The sequence below is a fragment of the Carcharhinus amblyrhynchos genome, chromosome 9 (genome assembly GCF_965287045.1).
Source record: "Carcharhinus amblyrhynchos chromosome 9, sCarAmb.v2.hapA, whole genome shotgun sequence".
Classification (NCBI taxonomy): domain Eukaryota; kingdom Metazoa; phylum Chordata; class Chondrichthyes; order Carcharhiniformes; family Carcharhinidae; genus Carcharhinus; species Carcharhinus amblyrhynchos.
In genome coordinates, this window is record NC_137332.1 from 42,002,099 (window position 1) to 42,023,809 (window position 21,711).

At 40.8% G+C, this 21,711-nt stretch overlaps 1 protein-coding gene across 5 annotated transcripts in view; it reads right to left on the reverse strand.

The window, feature by feature from the left end:
- Positions 1–21,711, reverse strand: part of patj (PATJ crumbs cell polarity complex component) — a 359,514-nt gene that overhangs the window by 99,027 nt on the left and 238,776 nt on the right. For all 5 annotated transcript variants that reach the window (XM_080195514.1, XM_080195515.1, XM_080195511.1 and 2 more), the window contains one exon: positions 12,379–12,448. In XM_080195514.1, the coding sequence (XP_080051640.1) occupies positions 12,379–12,448 (70 nt within the window). The remainder of the gene's footprint in view (positions 1–12,378; positions 12,449–21,711) is intronic.

The window sequence follows — 21,711 nt, forward strand, 5'->3', positions numbered from 1 at the left end:
AATTAATAAATAGTGCAAGAGCTTGACAAAATCAGGGTTTAATACATCGACTGTTTTGATTTGCTATGTCTTTTGCTCTATCACTCAGAGATCAGATTATTGTGGCAAAATAATCAAACTTCAAGGCAAGTACTGTATCTTGAATATTTGTTCTTCGTACAGTTAAATTAGATTATGTGCATCGCCATAGAACTGCAGTAAGTGTAGTGAAAATATTTTCAATACAAACTTCAAGTGCTCAAAGTGTTGCGAAGATTTTTTTTTGGATGCAGTTATTGTCCAAATAATCTAAACGTTGACATGTTTGGATCTGAGACTGGTATCTATAAAGAGTGATTGGGGTCAGCATGTCAGTTTTATTGCCAACTCTGCACTGATTTCAGGTGTAACAAAACTTAGCTTAAGTATGAATATATGTAAGTGAAAAAAATGGTCTACCAGCATCTAAATACGTGGTAAATTTTGTTATTAAAACCCAATAGGATAGCTTACTCTTTTACTAAATGGAATGCTTAAACATTCAAACTTCATTTTGTATCAGTCGTTACGAAGCCAAAATGCTGTGATGTTAACTCCTTGATGTGATGTGGTTACTTGCTGCTCATAACAAATCAATTTGTGCAACTTCACACCAGATTTAGGTAACAAACTCTATGGGGGAAATTTTCCCATCCCGTCTGCCTTGGGAATTGTAGTGGGGCGGGGGAGGGTTTTGAGGGAGGGGGTTTGGAGGACCACACAAAAGTCAGTTGATCTTCGGCGGATTTTCTGAATTTGTGGCGAGCGCGGCCATAAAATCCTGCCCATTGTCAATATAAAGCAACAGTCATTTTCAATCAATGCAAAATGTTGAGTATAACTGGTTTATACAAAAACTGATAATATAATACTTTTACAAAAACATGTAAATACTAACAAGCCTTTCTGTGCATGTGTAATTGTTACTATCAGATGAGAAGGTGGCGACCTTCTATTCAACCTCCTTGATTGGTCACAACAAAGGTTTAAGTTTCTTTTAATGAGGATATACCTTTTGTAGGTATTTAACTATTTATGCTGTATAAATAGTCATTTGATAGTATAGAACTTCAATATTGTCAACAAAGAGACTTTGAAGTTTTTCAGCTTGCATTCATCAGGACAATTCATAAGAATACAGTACAAGGGAAAGACAACAATTTATAAGATGTATGAAAAGGGGGTGTTGTTTGGTTGGCAAGTGGACTCTGATTGATTGAGGCATTGCCAAGGAGAGTGCACCAGCTGATGTTGAAATTCGTAAGTTCACAGGAGCTGAAACACATCATGTCCATGCTGACCCAAAGACACCCGGTGCCTACCCTTTTTAATCCCATCTTCCTGCATATGGCTCATAGCTCTGCAGCTCAAAGTGCAGATCCAGGTGCCTTTTAAAAGAGTTTAGGGTCTCTGCCTCCACCACAACTCAGGCAGCAAATTCCAGACACCCACTACCCTCTCTGTAAAAAACCTTTTCCTCATGTACCCTGTAATCCTTTGCCACTTAGCTTGAATCCATGACCCCTGGTTATTGCACTCTCCACTTGGAATCTTTAACCTGTGCTTAACGCTCTCTCCACTCACACTGTCTGTACCTTTAAGACTTGATTACCCATAAAGACTCACATTCCAACCATTATTTTGTAAATTGAGTTTGTGTCTTTATATGCCCTGCTTGTGAACAGAACTCCCACTTACCTGACGAAGGAGCAGCGCTCCAAAAGCTAGTGGATTTGCTACCAAATAAACCTATTGGACTTTAACCTGGTGTTGTGAGACTTCCGACTGTTTTCTGCTCTCCTCCAAGGGAAACAAGTTAAGAACATAAGAACGTAAGAACTAGGAGCAGGAATAGGCCATTTGTTCCCTCGAGCTTGCTTCGCCATTGAATAAGATCATGGTTGACTTTCTCGTGGACTCAGCTCCATTTACCTGTCCACTCACCATAACCCTTAATTCCTTTACTGTTCAAAAATCCATCTATCTTTGCCTTAAAAATATTCAATGAGGTAACCTCAACTGATTCAGTGGGCAGGGAATTCCACAGATTCACAACCCTTTGGGTGAAGAAGTTCCTCCTCCCCCTTGTTTTGAGGCCATGCCCCCAGTTCTGGTTTTGCTTGCTAGTGGAATACAAGCTCCTTGTTTCTATTTTATCTATTCCCTTCATAATTTTCTATAATGCTTCTATAAGATTCCCCCCTTATTTTTCTAAATTCCAATGAGTATGGTTCCAGATTACTTAGTCTTTCCTCATAACCAACCCTCTCAACTCTGGAATCAACCTAGTGAATGTCCTCTGCACCCCCTCCAGTGCTAGTATATCCATTCCCAAGTATGGAGACCAAAACTGTACACAGTACTTCAGGTGTGCCTCAACAGCACCTTACACAGCTGCAACATAACTTTCCTGTTTTTAATCTCCATCCCTCTAGCAATGAAGGACAAAATTCCATTTGTCTTTAATTACCTACTGCATCTGCAAACCAAGCTTTTGTGATTCATGCATAAGGAAACCCAGGTCCCTCTGCACAGCAGCATGCTGCAATTTTTTTACTATTTAAATAATAATCCATTTTGTTATTCCTACCAAAGTGAATGACCTTACATTTACCAACATCACACTCCATCTGCCAGACCCTTGCCTACTCACTTAAACTATCTCTATCCCTTTGCCGACATTCAGTATCCTCTGCACACTTTGCTTTACCACTCATCTTAGTGTCATCTGTGAACTTTGACACACTACACTTGGTCCATAACTCCAAATCATCCAAGTAAATTGTAAATAATTGCTGCCCAACACTGATCCCTGAAGCACACCACTAGTCACTGATTGCCAACCAGAAAAACACCCATTTATCCACACTCTTTGCTTTCTGTTAGTTAACAAGTCCCCTATCCATGCTAATACATTACCCACAAAGCCGTGCACCTTTATCTTATATGCAAGCCTTTTGTGTGGCATCTTGTCGAGTGCCTTCTGAAAATAGAGATACACCACATCCATCGGTTCCCTGTTTTTCAATGCACTCATAATGTCCTCATAAAATTCCACTAGATGAGTTAAACATGACCTGTCTTCCCAATGGGACAATTTCTATCTAGATATCTCGCTATTTCTTCCTTGATAATAGATTCAAGCATTTTCCCCTCTGTAGCAATTAAGCTGACCGGTCTATAGTTACCTGCCTTTTGTCTACCTCCTTTTTTAGACAGTAGTGTCACATTTGTTGTTTTCCAATCCGCTGCCCCAGAGTCCAGCAAATTTTGGTAAATTACCACAAGCACATTTGCTATTTCCCCTGTTATTTCTTTTAATACCCTGGGATGCATTCCATCAGAGCCAGGAGACTTGTCTGCCTTTAACCCTATTAGCTCACCTAACACTGCTTCTTTAGTAATAATGATCCTCATCTGCCTTGGCCTTCTTGTCATTGATTTTTGGCATTTTATTTGTATTTTCCACTGCGAAGACTGACACAAAATACCTATTCAATCCTTCAGCCATTTCCTCATTTCCTGTTATTAAATCCTCCTTCTCATCCTCTAAAGGACTAATGTTTACCTTAGCCATTCTTTTTATATATTTGTAGAAACTTTTGTCATCTGTTTTTAGATACTGAGCTCGTTTACTCTCATAATCTATCTTACTTTTCTTATTGCTTTTTTTGTGGCTGTTGACCTTTAAAAATTTCCCAATCCTTTAATTTCTCACAAAGCTTTGCCACTTTGTATGCATTTTCTTTGAATTTGATACCCTCTTCTACTTCCTTAGATATCCAAGGCTGATTATCCCTTTTTCTAGTCATTCCTTATCACTCGTATATAAGTTTCTCCTGTCTACTCCATCACTATCCATCACAATTTTGTATATGTCAATTATGTCACCGCTCAGCCATCTCTGTTCTAAGGAAAACAACCCCAACCTCTCCAGTCCCTCCTCGTAGTTACAATTCTCCAGCCTAGCAACATTCTAGTAAATCTTCTCTGCACTCTCTCCAGGGCAATTACTTCCTTCCTGTAAAGTGGTGACAAGAACTGCACACAATATTCCAGTTGTGGCCTTACCAATATGTCATATAGTTCGATCATTACATCCCTATGTTTGTATTTTATACAACCGCCACTGAAGGAGAGCATTCCATATACCTTCTTTACAGCCTTACTCACCTGGACTTCTGCCTGTAAGGGCCTGTGCACTTTCATGCCAAGATTTCTCACTTAATTTACCCTCTCAGTACATTCCTGTTTATCGTTTATTCCCTTTTACTGTTTAGCCTCCCCAAATGCATTACCTCACACTTATCAGAGTTGAACTCCATCTGCCACTTTCCTGCCCACTCTACCAACCCATCCATATAAATTTTGGAGCTTACAGCTATCCTCTAGAGTATCCACTATGCGGCCAATTTTTGCGTCTTCTGCACATTTTCCAATCGTGTCCACATATTCAAATTTAAACTGTTAATATATGCAAACAAAAACAGCAGGGGTCCCAACACCTGTGAATAGGACAAGTCATTGCATCCTATTATAGCCATCAATAAGTGGTTGATATTGGATCTGAAATATTATATTTAAGCAATGCACATAGACACAAATAGCACTATGGGCACATGAGCAAATTCCTAAGAATAATGCAACAAATTTTTTCTACCAAGATTCAGAGACAGAGGCCAATTAGATGCAAAATAATACCAGAATCGATTCTAAAATAGAGAACCTATCATTAGTATTGCAGCTCTTGCCAATCACACAAACAACAAGAGCAGACCTTTACTAGGATAGCTTACATTAGCTTCATTTGAGTGATGATAACGACCTGTCAGAAAAGCTAGAATAAATCCAGAGTGCATTTGATTACATTTTTGTCATTGCACAATCACATTTGACCATTAGGTTTAAACAAAATCTCATTTCACTCTCAGACACAAGATGAATTATGGATTAGTTATAAAATCTTCATATATTTAACCTTTCAAATGATATTCAATGATTTTTCTGTTTTAATAGAATATTAATATAAACTGATAAGTAATCACAGCCAGACATTTGAAATGATTTTTATAAGGCAATTTGTAGCTGAACATTTGATTGCAGCACTGAGGTGATCATTATTTATCCCAAGCTTTAAAAACTTTGGTTGTGAATTTGGACAGGGCTTGAAAATGGGCGCAGATATTGCAATGTATAATTAACTCATGCCTTTTGTCTCTGATGCAGGCAGCATGCAAACTAAGTGCTGTCTGTTGATTTGCAAGGCAGCTGCATACAGCCAATGCTCAATGCTGTTGAGAGGGCTGCATGCCTCAGTGGGAGGTGCAAGATTGTGCACATTTGCACCATTCAAAGCTAGCTTGTACTGCTTAAAGTCAGACTGCATCCCTTAAAGGAAAACATGTTTTCTGGTTGAAACAAATCTTAAAAATCATTCTGCAATTGATTATGGCCAGGATAAGACACATGGATGGCATATTATGGAAGAGAGCAGGCTCCTAGGATTTTGCAGTAATTGATGCAGAAGGTGAAGAGGAGAAGAGATGTTTGTTTTCTATCTCCTCAAACTGTGCAAATGCAGTGGGAGCAGATTACCTGGTGGTCAGTCCCAGGAGGTTAGCCTCAAAGAACTCGATGTAGTGCTACAAGAAGTTCAAGAAACTCACAAACAATCAAGGTCAGTGAATACATCTTCAAGTGTCATATCCCACTAACTATACACCAGACTCACACTCTACCATCCAACTACCACAATTTCTACCAGTCACAATTAAGATGCAGAGATGCCAGTATTGGACTGGGTTTGACACAGTAATAAGTCTCACAAAATCAGGTTAAAGTCCAACGGATTTATTTGGAATCACGAGCTTTTGGAGCACTGCTCCTTTATCAAGTGAGAGTCCGTGGGCACAGTAAGACGTCTCACAAGACCAGGTTAAAGTCCATCAGGTTTGACTCATCTGATGAAGGAGCAGTGCTCTGAAAGCTCGTGATTCCAAATGAAGCTGTTGGACTTTAACATGGTGCTGTGAGATTTCTTACCGTCACAACTAATACCAGAGCTTCACTTGATCCCATGAAAAGCCAGGAGCTACAGAGCTGGATTTCATGACCAGCACCATCTTCCCCATTCCTTTCTCCTTAATATTTCAAGGTTTGTAAATGACAAGTTTGGCATTATCCTACTTTTCCCATTACCCTTTTGACCTTAGATGTATCTGACATTATCGGCCCCAGCTCTTCACTCTTCTTAATCATAGATGTCACTGCATTGGTAACTTAAGTTGTGGGTGTAAAAGACATTCCTCCATTCAAATTGGTGAGGGCAGAAAAAAATTACATAAAAGGTTTAAGGGAAATATAAGTGACACAAGTACAAGATTAATTCTCCAGAGGGGATCACAGACATGCCCTTCTCCCAACAAAGGAGAGTTTTTAATATTTGATTTTAAAAAAAACTTCATTCATGGGATATGGACATCGTTGTCCACCCCTAATTGCCGTTAGGTGAGGGCGGTGTATTTGACAGAAATTTAAATTTTACAAGTAAAGGTACTGCATTCTTCTGTGAAATCTATTCTACCACAGTTAACTGATATACTCTCGTTTTAAATCACTTCAATTTAGAGGTGCTCTCCAACAAACCTGATCAGTTTAAGCAGGCTTTCAACTCCCTCACATTGTGTTAGAATTTTTCTGCTTCATAAAGTTCACTTAGGACCTACAGTCAATATCTTATCAGCACTGGTCTTTGGATTCTATTTTACATCTCTCCCCTCCCTCTCTCCAGGAGTACTCTCAGGTTTCATTCCATTTCCCTTATCTTCCTTCCCAGCTCCATTCTCAGAAATTCTTCACTTCCCCTTATATAGTCGTGCCACACTCAGTCTTACTCTCCCCCCCAAGTATTAGGATCCTTTCTCTATGCTGGTCGGCTCTTATGTCCATTTATTGTTCTCCTGGTTTTGATCATCATTGAGGAATCTCCCAATCTCATGAAAACTTCAAAAACAGTGTGCAACAACATTCAAAGTTGCATAAGCACAACAGGGAATGTGAATGTACAAATCATGCTTTAAAGTGCTGAATGCCTGCATCAAATGTGATGAAAGGACCAAATATAAGTTTGACGTCGGTGGTGGGCAAGTTATTGGAAGGTGTGATAAGGGATAGGATCTACAAATACTTGGATAGACAGGGACTTATAAGGGAGAGTCAACATGGCTTTGTGCGTGGTAGGTCATGTTTGACCAATCTATTAGAGTTTTTCGAGGAGGTCACCAGGAAAGTGGATGAAGGGAAGGCAGTGGATGCTGTCTACCTAGATTTTAGCAAAGCCTTTGATAAGGTCCCTCATAGGAGGTTAGTTAGAAAGGTTCAGTCGCTAGGTATACATGGGGAGGTAGTAAATTGGATTAGACACTGGCTCAATGGAAGAACAGTAAAAAGTCTGACAACACCAGGTTTTAGTCCAACCTATTTATTTGATAATATACTCGCAAGCTTTCGGGTTAGCCCCTTCGTCAGGTGAATTATTATCAAATAAATTATTATCAAATAAATAGGTTGGACTAAAACCTGGTGTTGTCAGACTTTTTACTGTGTTTACACCAGTCCAACGCCGGCATACCCACATCAATGGAAGAAGCCAGAGAGTGGCTGTGGAGGACTGCTTCTCTGAGTGGAGACGTGTGACTAGTGGTGTGCCGCAGGGATCGGTGTTGGGTCCATTGTTGTTTGTCATCTATATCAATGATTTGGATGATAATGTGGTAAATTGGATCAGCAAATTTGCTGATGATACAAAGATTGGAGGTGTAGTGGACAGTGAGGAAGATTTTCAAAGCTTGCAGAGGGATTTGGACCAACTAGAAAAATGGGCTGAAAAATGGCAAATGGAATTTAACGCAGACAAGTGTGAGGTATTGCACTTTGGAAGGACAAACCAAAGTAGAATGTACAGGGTAAATGGTAGGACTCCGAAGAGTGTAGTTGAACAGAGGGATCTGGGAATACAAGTACAGAATTCCCTAAAAGTGACGTCACAGGTGGATAAGGTCGTAAAGAGTGCTTTTGGTACACTGGCCTTTATAAATCGGAGTATCGAGTATAAAAGTTGGAGTGTTATGGTAAGGTTATATAAGGCATTGGTGAGGCCAAATTTAGAGTATTGTGTACAGTTCTGGTCACCCAGTTACAGGAAGGATGTAAATAGGTTGAAAGAGTGCAGAGAAGGTTCACGAGGATGTTGCCGGGACTTGAGAAACTGAGTTACAGAGAGAGATTGAATAGGTTAGGACTTTATTCCCTGGAGCGTAGAAGAATAAGGGGAGATTTGATAGAGGTGTATAAGATTTTGGCGGGTATAGATAGTGACTGCAAGCAGGCTTTTTCTACTGAGGCTAGGGGAGAAAAAAAACCAGAGGGCATGGGTTAAGGGTGAAAGAGAAAAGTTTAAAGGGAATATTAGGGGGGGGAGCTTCTTCACACAGAGAGTGGTGGGAGTGTGGAATGAGCTGCTGGATAAAGTGGTAAATGCAGGGTCACTTTTAACATTTAAGAAAAACTTGGACGGGTTCATGGATGAGAGGGGTGTGGAGGGATATGGTCCAAGTGCAGGCCAGTGGTACTAGGCAAAAAATGGTTCAGCACAGTCAAGAAGGGCCAAAAGGCCTGTTTCTGAGCTGTAATTTTCTGTGGTTCTAATAGTTGGTATAGAGCTCTGGAATGGTATTAAAGATACCAAGTGCTTTAATATTATGAAACTTGAGTTTATAAACAAAGAAAACAAGTTCATTGAGCACGTTTTATGATTTTATTAAGAAATACATGTTATTAGATAGTGGATAGCTGGAAATTCTTGTGAATCTTCTTTCATGAGATTATATTTGTGATCTTATGTTCTTAAGACACTGCCAAGCTGCAATAAATCAAACTTTTTTCTGGAAGTAGCCTAAATTTTACACAACGCTGCTAACAACAGGAAGCTTTTTCAGGCCAATGAATTCATATTTGGCTTCTATAAATAATTGTAGAAGTTGCTTAGTAATTGGATAGATCTGGGCAGCATTTAAAAAAGTATTTTCCTAACATTTGATCAAGATTTCCTTCATCTGATGCTTGCAACGGCCCTGAATTCTAGAGCTATTAGTTCTTTTTCAAAATCAACACAGTTGGGGCAAGTTATTTTATTGTACTGTTCCACTATTCACAGTACTTAATTCAGAGTTTAACAGGAATAGTTCCCTTTCATACAGAACTGTTAAGTGTCCAAGTTATATTGATCAAGTATTTTAAAACAAACATACAATGGTCATTAATACTGATTATGGAAACCTGTAATAACTATTCTTTACCCAGTTGAAAAAACTGCTCAAAAATTTCAGAAGAAGACAATTGAATTGTTAAGGTTTATTTATTAATGTCACAAGTGGGCTTACATTAACACTGCAATGAAGTTACTGTGAAAATCCCCTAGTTGCCACACTCTGGCACCTGTTCGGGTACACTGAGGGAGAATTTAGCATGACGATGCATCTAACCAGCATGTCTTTTAGACTGTGAGAGGAAACAGGAAAACCTGGAGGGAACCCACATAGGGAGAATGTGCAGACTCTGCACAGGTAGTGACTAAGCAGGGAACTGAACTCGGGCCCGTGCGTTGTGAGACAGTTGTGTTAACCACTGTGCCACCATGCTGCCCTGATTGATACCTATTTCAAGAGCTTTCAGGCACCACAACAAGTTTAGCGAGATTGTATTGTTTAATCTAGAGCAACCTGAAATTTGAGGATATTTCATTCTGCTCTTTTGAAAAAGAAATAGATGTGATCTATTCTGCTGGCCTAGGTGCTTTGGGAGAGGAGGAATGTGTTTTATGATGGGGTGATATTCCCTTTTCCGAAAAAAAGATTTCTGGTATGGAGAGTCTGCAGAAGGATCTAGATAGGCTGGGCGAATGGGCCAGGAAATGGCAAATGGAATTTAATGTTGGCAAGTGTGAGGTGGTCCACTTTGGTAGGAAGAATGGTAGGAAGGACTATTACTTACGTGGCGAAAAACTGCAGCAGGCGACGGTGCAGAGGGACCTCGGGGTCCTTGTGCATGAGTCGCAAAAACCCAGCTTGCAGGTGCAGCAGGTGGTCAGGAAGGCGAATGGGATGCTGGCCTTCATAGCGAGGGGGATTGAATATAAAAGTAGGGAGGTCTTGCTGCAGCTGTATAGGGCATTGGTGAGGCCGCAGCTGGAGTACTGTGTGCAGTTTTGGGCGCCGCACCTGCGCAAGGATATTTTGGCCCTGGAGGGAGTGCAGAGGAGGTTTACTAGGCTGATACCGGAGTTGAGGGGATTGAGCTATGAGGAGAGGCTGAATAAACTAGGCTTGTACTCGTTAGAGTTTAGAAGAATGAGGGGAGATCTCATTGAGACGTATAAGATGATGAATGGGATGGATAGGATAGAGGTGGAGAGACTCTTCCCGCTCAAAAAAGACAGTAGGACTAGGGGGCACAGCCTCAAGATAAAGGGGAGGCGGTTTAGAACGGAGTTGAGGAGGAACTTCTTCACTCAAAGGGTGGTGAATCTCTGGAATTCTCTGCCCGTTGAAGTGGTGGAGGCTGCCTCGCTAAATATTTTTAAGAAGCGGGTTGATGGGTTCTTGATAAGAGAGGGGATTAAGGGTTATGGGGAGAGGGCGGGAAAGTGGAACTGAGCCACAACAGATCAGCCATGATCTTATTGAATGGCGGGGCAGGCTCGAAGGGCTAGATGGCCTACTCCTGCTCCTATTTCTTATGTTCTTATGTTCTTAAAGCACATGGTTTCCAGTAAAATATCATGTGACCAAGTTGCCTGGAAAATGAATGACAGAATAGCAAAGGGTCAAAAAGAAGCTATTTAAAGGGGTGACTAGACTATGTGTGCTTGGTTCTGTTTCAAGCCAGTTTTTTGAGTTTGGAAGAATCTCACTGCAGAACAGGATACATACATCTCTTCCAGCAGAGTTCACTTGAAACACCAAGTGATGGCTAAAAGAGTTTAAAATTCTTTGTTAACTGATGGGACTCCTAATAGTGAGTTTCACTTCCATATACAGCCAAGCTGAGAAGAGAGAATTTATTGGCAAAACTTCAGTTAAAGAGTACTATAAACAAGGAAGTTCTGAATTGACATAGCCGCATTTAAGACATTAGCAATGCCTGTATTGAACTGGGAGTCTATAACTGTAGGGAGGTTGAAGGAGTTTTGAAGTGAAAATCTTATCTGAAATAAGTGGAAAGCCCAAGAAATCTCAACCTACGAAGAATCTTCGAAGTTGCACTCAGACCAATTGATTAATCTTGTAATTTCAGGTAAGTATCTGAATCAGTATCTAAATTAAATGGTTATAGAAGGAAAGATGCATTAGGAAGTTCCTTTTAAAGTGTAAGTAACTGTGTTCATTGTACTTCTAATACCTTCAGTGTAACTGACTAAGATAGAACATAGTTATTAGCATTCATGATTTTAATGTGTATTATAAAATTATTTTGATTTAGACTGTGAGCCTTATTGTTTCAAACTTCCAGCAATGAGTTGGGGTTTTGGATTCTCAAAAAATAAACATGTTACTAGTCTTTATCGAGGTCATAATACCATATGGATAGGTTCTTTACATTAAACAGTTTAGGGAGGACCAGGAATCAATGTAGCAAATTATTGGTGGTTCATACAGGTTCATTGCAAACATTCTAAAGAGAACAGATGGCTTCCTGGAAGAACCTGATATTGTTGCAGATGACAAGTATCTGAGATGTTGGTTCACACGCATGATGATTACTATGGTTTCCTGGAAGTTCATTTTGGAGATGGCAAACAATTTCTCAGAATCTGCCTCATTCGAGAGATTACATGCTGCTTGTGAGTAGAGCAATTTGGGGTCATGAATCTTTATTATAGTGTTAGAAGGGACAGGCATGATGATCAGCTGGGCACTTCCTGTGTCGTTTTTATATATATGCTGATATATGCATTGGATTTCACAGTGTTCATTTTACACATTTAGATATCAATAGTTAAAAAGATACTGCATACGTACAAAATGCATATCTGAAAATCATTCAAAAGTCATTCTTTGCTAGATTTTTCAGTTAAATTCTATAAAGGTTGCATTTGATAAATTACCAAGTACTGCTTCTTTAACAACCATGGCTATGACGCAGTCCTATAAAAAAGTTCATTTAACATTAAATCATTGCTGCAATTATATTGAATGTTTGACACTCAACGTTTATCACAAAACTGCCTCATTAGCACAATAGGTTAGGCAGCTTTCAAACCATTGGAATAACAACAGCATTGAATGAGATCAACGTCCTTACCTCACTAGAATGAGAGCTGGGTGGTACAGGATAAGGAGTAACTGCCATTTGATTAACCGCATCTTCATTCCTGCATAAAGTAAGAAAGTAATTCAAAAATACAATTCTTAAAAAAAAATTACATAGATCCTTGATGAGCACTTGGAGCATTGCGTACAGACTTGCTGTCATTACTCATGGAAAGCTATATTTGCCTGAATGGAAGCACAAAGACAGTTCACTGGACTGACTCCCGGGATGACAGGATTGTCCTAGAAGGAGAGATTGAGTAGACTAGTCCTGTATTCCCCAGAAATTAGATGAGTGGTGACAGAATCATAGATGTTCCCACAATCATAGAACCCTACAGTGCAGAAAGAGGCCCTTCGGCCCAACAAGTCTGCACCAAACACAATCCCACCCAGACCCTACCCCCATATCCCTACAAATTTTACCAACTAATCCCTCTAACCTACGCATCCCTGGACACTAAGGGGCAATTTCTTAGCATGGCCAATCAACCTAACCTGCACATCTTTAGACTGTGGGAGGAAACCAGAGTACCCACAGGAAACCCACGCAGACACGAGGAGAATGTGCAAACTCCACAAAGACAGTGACCCGAGCCAGGAATCAAACTCAGGACCCTGGAGCTGTGACACAGCAGTGCTAACCACTGTGCTACCGTGCCGCCCCATATATATATCTGATATATGAAAAATTCTAAGCATTTGATAGGGTAGATGAAAGGTGTCTAGAATCAGGGGCCACAATCACTACTTACGACAAAGATTTGCAGAAATTTCTTTACTCAAAAAGTTGTGAACCTTTGGCATTCTCTACCCTGAGAGCTGTGAGAAGAGTATATTCAAGACAGAGATCAATAGATTTTTGGATACTCGTGGAATCAAGTCATATGTGGATAGTGTGGGTGGCACGGATGGCACAGTGGTTAGCACTGCTTACTCACAGCACCTGGGACCCGGGTTCGATTCCCGGCTGGAGTCGCTGTCTGTGTGAAGTCTGCACGTTCTCCCCGTGTCCGTGCGGGTTTCCTCCCACAGTCCACAGATGTGCAGGTTAGGTGGATTGGCATTGCTAAACTCTCCTTCAGTGTACCCAAACAGGTGCAGGAGTGTGGCAACTAGAGGATTTTCGCAGTAACTTCATTGCAGTGTCAGTGTAAGCCTACGTGTGATACTAATAAATAAACTTAAAACTTACGATGGTATTCGTGAATGATGGAACAGCCTGAGAAGTTAATTAGCCTATTTTTGTTCTTTTTTATGGTCTAAAGAAATATTCATAAACATCTTTCACATTCATATATAGCAAAAAGCACTATTAGATTGCAAAACTTGGATGAGCAGCTGGAGGTCATACATATCATTCTGCTCATTTTTACATCCAATTGGTGTATCTAAATGAATAATTGAATGGCAGATCCAAATTAAATAATTATAGATGTGGGGCTTAATTATGTTATGTGTAAGAATTGGTCTAAGCTAATGATCCCCATTAATCTATTCTGATGTTTAGGTCAGAGTAATGCTCAAAGCTCATGAACAGAAAATACAGATAATGCATCACAAGCCGTTTGATATGGGGATGTCAAGGTCTTTCCCCAGAATCAAGATTGATTGTAAAAAGCAAGAGTGAATGAGGCTGGATAAATTAAAAACAGTGGAAGTATTAAAATGTTTTAATAAACCTAAATTAGAAGCAAGATAATGCAGATGCTGGTAACTGAAACAAAAAGAGAAAATGATGGAAAATCTCAGCAGATCTGACTGCATCTGTGGGGACAGAATAGAGCCAACGTTTCTCGTCTAGATGACCCAGAGCAAACGAAGGATCATCTAGACTCGAAACATCGCCTCTATTCTCTCCCCACATTTGCTGTTGGACCTGCTCATATCTTGCAGCATTTTCTGTTTTTATGGTAATTAACTTAAATATTTAGTTAATAATATATCAGTAATTGGATCATATTAGGAAATTGCGAGGCATCTTGAAGGGAATTGCTTGATAGAGCAGACGCAGCACAGTTTCATTAAAGGGAAGTCGTGTCTGACAAATTTACTGGAGTTCTATGAGGATGTGTCTAGGGCGGTGGATAGAGGAGAGCCGGTGGATGTGGTCTTTCTAGATTTTCAGAAAGCGTTTGACAAAGTGCCTCACAAGAGGTTATTGCAGAAGGTCGAGGGACATGGAGTTGGGGGTAGGGTGTTAGCGTGGATAGAAGATTGGTTGTCAAATAGGAGGCAGAGAGTGGGGGTCAACGGGTGCTATTCGGATTGGCGGATGGTGACTAGTGGAGTGCCCCAGGGGTCGGTGCTGGGGCCTCAGCTTTTTACCATTTATATAGATAATCTGGAGGAGGGAACCGAGTGTAGAGTGTCGAAATTTGCTGATGACACCAAGATTGGTGGAACGGTAAATTGTGCGGAGGGTATGGAGAGTCTGCAGAAGGATCTAGATAGGCTGGGCGAATGGGCCAGGAAATGGCAAATGGAATTTAATGTTGGCAAGTGTGAGGTGGTCCACTTTGGTAGGAAAAATGGTAGGAAGGACTATTACTTACGAGGCGAAAAACTGCAGCAGGCGACGGTGCAGAGGGACCTCGGGGTCCTTGTGCATGAGTCGCAAAAACCCAGCTTGCAGGTGCAGCAGGTGGTCAGGAAGGCGAATGGGATGCTGGCCTTCATAGCGAAGGGGATTGAATATAAAAGTAGGGAGGTCTTGCTGCAGCTGTATAGGGCATTGGTGAGGCCGCAACTGGAGTACTGTGTACATTTTTGGGCGCCGCACCTGCGCAAAGATATTTTGGCCTTGGAGGGAGTGCAAAGGAGGTTTACTAGGCTGATACCGGAGTTGAGGGGGTTGAGCTATGAGGAGAGGCTGAATAAACTGGGCTTGTACTCGTTAGAGTTTAGAAGAATGAGAGGAGATCTCATTGAGACGTATAAGATGATGAATGGGATGGATAGGATAGAGGTGGAAAGACTCTTCCCGCTCAAAAAAGACAATAGGACTAGGGGGCACAGCCTCAAGATAAAAGGGGGGCGGTTTAGAACGGAGTTGAGGAGGAACTTCTTCACTCAAAGGGTGGTGAATCTCTGGAATTCTCTGCCTGTTGAAGTGGTGGAGGCTGCCTCGCTAAATATTTTTAAGACGCGGGTTGATGGGTTTTTGATAGGAGAGGGGATTAAAGGTTATGGGGAGAGGGCGGGAAAGTGGAACTGAGCAGCGACAGATCAGCCATGATCTTATTGAATGGCGGGGCAGGCTCGAAGGGCTGGATGGCCTACTCCTGCTCCTATTTCTTATGTTCTTATGTTCTTATTAGAATTAAGCTTTATAAGAAACCAGATTAATGAGGTGAAACAAGGACAAAAATGCTGATGAAATCACATGTAAATTTGGTGACTATCCAAAAATGTTTTTAAAGATAATGATGTGTATCTCACAACTCACAGAAGTGCAAATGGAGCATATGATCAGCACTAGGTATGACCATTTAAAAATATTTTAACGTAAGTACAACACTTACTTAGTTTGATTTAAATCTGGTGCAGCTTTCTCAAATGACTAAAATGAAAAGTTAATGCTAGTGGTGGGCAGGTGGGGCAATAGCAACATAACATGGGGAATCTAGTCAAATCTCTCAAAGGGAAAAAGGAAGCATTTGTCAAAGCTAGGAGGCTGGGAACACACAATGCAAATATGGAATACAAGGAAAGTAGAAAGAAACTTAAGTAAGGAGTAAGAAGAGCTAAAAGTGATCATGAAGAAGCATTGGTTTTTCAAGGATAATCCCAAGGCTTTTTATACATATATAAAAGGGAGAGAGTTGGCCGACTTAAGGACAAGGGAGAGAATCTACGCGTGGAGCCAGAGGAAATGGACAAGATATTAAATGAATACTTTGTATCAGTATTCACCAAAGAGAAGAATTTGGTGGATGACGACTCTGGGAAAGGATGTGTAGATAATTTGAGTCATGTTGAGATCCGGGGGGGGGGGGGGGGGGGGGGCGGCAGGGATAGTGGGGTTCTTGAGAAACATTAAGGTAGACAAGTCCCCAAGGCCTGATGGGATATTTCCCAGAATACTGAGAGAGGCAAAGGAGGAAATTGCTGGGGCCTTGAGAGAAATCTTTGTATCCTCACTGGCTACAGGGGAGGTCCCAGGGGATTGGAGAATAGCCAATGTTGTTTCTTTGTTTAAGAAGGGTAGCAAGAATAATCCAGGTAATTACAGGCCAGTGAACCTTACACCAACGGTAGGGATATTATTGGAGAGGATTCTTTGAATCCTTGTAAATAAGTAGACGTATTAGTGAGAGGCAACATAGTTTTGCGAAAGGGAGGTCATGTCTCACAAACTTGATCGAGTTTTTCGAGGAAGTGACGTTGTCTACATGGACTTCAGTAAGGCCTTTGACAAGGTCCCTCATGGCAGACTGGTGCAGAAGGTGAAGTTGCTTGGGATCAGAGGTGACCTGGCAAGGTGAATACAAAACTGGTTAGGTCAAAGAAGACAGAGGGTAGCAACGGAAGGGTGTGTTTCTGAATGGAGAGCTGTGACAAGTGGTGATCCTCGGGGATCAGTGCTGGGACCTTTGCTGTTTGTAATATATATTATGTATATATTATAAATGATTTGCAGGAAAACGTAACTGGATTGATTAGTACGTTTGCAGATGACACAAAGATTGGTGGATTTGCAGATACAATGAGGACCATCAGAGGATACAGCAAGATATAGATCATTTGGAGATCTGGGCAGAGAGATGACAGATGGAGTTTAATCCGGACAAATGTGAGGTGATTCATTTTGGAAGATCTAATACAGATAGGAAATATACAGTAAATGGCAGAACCCTTAAGAGTATTGATAAGCAAAGGGATCTGGGTGTACAGTACACAGGTCATCGAGAGTGGCAATGCAGATGGAGGACGTAGTCAAGAAGGCATACAGCATGCTTGCCTTCATCAATCTCGGCACTGAGTTTAAAAATTGGCAAGTTATGTTGCAGCTTTACAGAACCTTAGTTAGGCCTCACTTAGAACATAGTGTTCAATTCTGGTCGCCACATTACCAGAAGGATGTGGAGGATTTGGAGAGGGTACAGAAAAGATTTACCAGGATGTTGCTTGGTATGGAGGGCATAAGCTATGAGGAAACGTTGGAGAAACTTGGTTTATTCTCACTGGCGTGACGGAGGTTGAGGGGAGACCTGATAGAAGTCTACAAGGTTATGACAGGTATGGACAGAGTGGATAGTCAGAAGCTTTTTCCCAGGGTGGAAGAGTCAATTACTAGGGGACGCAGGTTTAAGGCGCGAGGGGCAAGGTTTAAAGGAGAGGTACAAGCCAAATTTTTTTTATACAGAGGGTAATTGGTGCCTGGAACGGTAGTGGAAGCAGATACGGTAGTGACTTTTAAGGGACGTTTTGATAGGTACATGAATAGGACGGGAATAGAGGGATATAGCCCCCGGAAGGGTGGAGGGTTTTAGTTAAGTTGGGCAGCATGGTCAGCGCAGGCTTGGAGGGCCTAAGGGCCTGTTGCTGTGCTGTGATTTTCTTTGTTCTTTGTTGTTCAGGTGGTGGCATAGCAGTAATGTCATTGGACAAGTAATTGAAAGGCCCAGGGTAATGCTCTGGGCGAAAGGGTTCAAATCCCACCACGGTAACTGGTGGGATTTGAATACAATTAATACATTTGGAATGTAAAGCTAGTCACTAAGATCATGATAACCAAATGTTGCAAGGACACTTCTGATTCACTGATGCATTTTAGGAAAGGAAATTTGCCATCTTTATCTAGTCTGGCCCATGTGTCACTCTGGACACACAGCAAGGTGATTTAAAAAGCCTCTGAAATGGCCTAGCAAACTGTTTAGCTCAAAGGCAATTAGAAATGGCCACCAAATGCTGACCTTGCCATCATCAGCCATATCCCATGAAAGAATGTAGGAACATATACCTGTAGATCTCCAATATCTGATGCATAGAAAGATACAGAATCATAGGATCTTTACAGTACAGAAAGAGGCCACTTGGCCCATCGAGCCTGCACCGACAACAATCCCACCCAGGCCCCATCTCCATAACCCCATGTATTTACCCTGCTCATCTCCATGACACTAAAATGTAATGGCCAATCAACTGAACCCACACATCTGTGCACAGTGGGATGAAACCCATGTGCAAACTCCATGCAGTTAGCCCAGGCCAGATTGAACCCAGGTCACTGGCGCTGTGCCGCCTTGCTAGAAAAAACAATTGAACATAAAACAAAATTAATTAACCAATTCAAGTAAATTAGCAAGTGGACTTTAACCATATTTTGTAGTAACTGAATTTCATTTGTTGTTTCAGAAAAGTAAGATTGATCAACTATCAAATACAACCTTTGAACAGAAACAAATTAGCATATCTATATACTGGATATAGACAATAAGAATAAAGAAACATCTCTGTTTTAAAAGGAATCATTAGTGATATTCTTCAGTGCTGAAGGCGGCGAATGGAAAGAATTCTCCAGTATGCTAGGCAATTACCTTGCTTATATACTCATTTAGCAAAACAAACCCTGTGACACTAGGGAACTGCTGCACTGAAATTCAATCTTTCACATTTCTCTCTCTCTCCATCCCCCGCATAACACTGTTGCTTCTCCCAAATGTTGTCTGCAGACCAGAAATGACTCTATTTGTAAGGGTCTGAACAAATAAAGGATTTAGAAAATCAGGTATTCACACTTGGCCAGAAACATACTAAAATAGCTTTCTGCAGTTTGCAGTGTCTTTGTGACAGTAGATGAGCTAACAATTGTTTAGATATGTTGTCCTTTACAGCTCACTCAAGTCGCATTAAGGCACTGGGTGCACAATTATATGTCAAATTCAGTGAAGAAAGGAGTGTTTTTTGTGTGCACGTGTTAACTGGTGATACAATTCAGCTAGCATGATGCAGCTGTCATTAATGTTAGTCCAATACCATCAGTTCTTTGCTTAGATTCTGTATTTCAAATACTGCTAACAACACAGGCTGCAACAACAATCTTCTTCATATTTTATACAACTGTCAAATTCTCAAACTGCACCACAATAAAATGATAAAGCATCACACACTTTGCTTAATTGCTATCTTTGGATTAAAGGACGACTGAAAATTTTGAACATTTTGTTCCAAATATGTTAGTCTGTAAGAAACCAAAGGTAGATTGGTTTGTAACACAACCTCTTTTCGATGTGTTTTTGTGCCATTTGGAGCATGGTTATACAGAGGACCATTTGTGATGTAGTTATGGAAGACAATCTGTGTTGAATGTAGAGGAGGCTGCATTTAGAGTTAAGGTACAGTAGCAGACTGCTGAACAGAAGATATTTCAATTTATGCTTCACAAGAAACCAGTTGGCTGCTGTTATTGGTGGAATACCATTAGCCTTCATCTGTTCAGACCCCCACTTCTACATAAATTCTGTGATCCTTGACCCATATTGTCATTAGTCTGAGCATTTAAAACATCACATTTCTCAGTTTCCATGCTGGAAAGAAAGTCATCTGCACACATGTAAATATTTTAAAAGATTTTTTTAACAAATCCAATGTGCAGATTTGTTTAATTATCTGAATTAGTTCGAGGAAAGTACCATGATTTTTTATCGATGCAGGCCATTAAACACCCTTTACGACTAATGTCAAGAACGCCAAGGGATGTTAACAATTACTGTAACATGAGTCAACGGGCTGCAAGAGGAAAATCAACACACTAAATCAATGTGAGAAAAAGCCCAGCAGGATATATGAACAGGGTGAAGACAGTCACCCAAATCAGAAATCTGTGCATGAATATATTTAGCATAAGAAACAAAACAAATTAGAAACATAAATTGGATTAATGGATATTATGCAGTAATCATTACAGAGGCTTGGGAATGATATTGGGCAAGCAGCTCATGCTTGAACTTTTGTGAAATTTGGTCCTCAAGACTCATCAGCATTCCATATGAAAATTTCAATGCTGGACCACCTGTCTCACGGGCAACCATGCTCTGTGCATCCTAGGAGAGGCAACTGGAGCAGACTACAGCAAGATTTGAGGTGGGAGAGTGGAGTGCATGCTCATACCCACTACAGACATCAGTATATACATTCAAATAGGAAGATGTTTACAATAACACCTCCAGACCCCAGCTTAATTTTAATCCCCTGTAAGGAAAGAACCACAATGAACTCATGCCTCAAGGAGATGTCAGTCTTTCAGGGGTTTTGTTACTATGCTATGACCCTATAGACACTGGTGAGGCTTGTTTCAGTTGATCTGGATTTGGGGCACAGGAGTAGGTTGAGCATTTGTGCATGAATATGCCTCATCCTCTCCTGGTAAAGAGCCCACTGGATGTCCTTGTGCATCAGGAAGCATTTCCTGTTGAATAGCTACAGCTGCATTTCCTTCTACCATGATAACTGGAACTTCTACTTTCTCGGAGTCATGGTGCAGATAGATGTGATACTGGTGTCTGCAAACAACTCTTCCATTGGTCAGTTTCACTACCAAATATACTGGATCACTTCAGCTGTGAATAATATTGCCAAAATTCCTTACATAGGCACAATCATTTGGGTTGAAATGTCTCTCCCTAGCATGGTTCCTTCTCCTTTTTCTGACTCCTTCCCACTCTTGCTTTGACATTTGTGACTTGGGCCTCCTAGCTATCAATAATTCAGCTGGTGAGAGCCCTGTTGTTATTCATGGCATGGTACATTACTGGAACAAGAATCATGAGAGCTTGGTTCCCAAAGTATCACCCACCATTCTCCTCAATCCTTCTTTCAACGTCTGAACAGCTTGTTAACCTAAACCATTTGAAGCTGGATGGAAAGGCATATGGTGTATTCCATTCCTTTGCACAAACTCTTGGGACAAAACACTTGTAAATGTTACACCATTATCGGAAACAAGAGAATCCAGTAAACCATGGGTTGTAAAAATTTGGCATAGGTTCTCTGTCGTAATGTGAGTTGTGACGTTGCTCATGGTATGTACTTCTGACAACTCAGAATGCACGTCCACAATGACTAGAAACATATGATCCATGAAAGGCCCTACAAAGTCCACATGAAGCCTAGATCATAGAGACTCAAGTCACTCCCATGGTTGTTGTGGTACCATCTTCTGATTGATCTGGCACACAGAACAGGATTTCATTGTATTCTCCAAGTCCGGATACATATTAGGCCATCAAACATACAAACTGGTTAAACTTATAATTCAGGAGACACCCGAATGGGCCTCATAAACTTCATCCAAGTCTTGCAAATGACCAGGGTGGGGGGA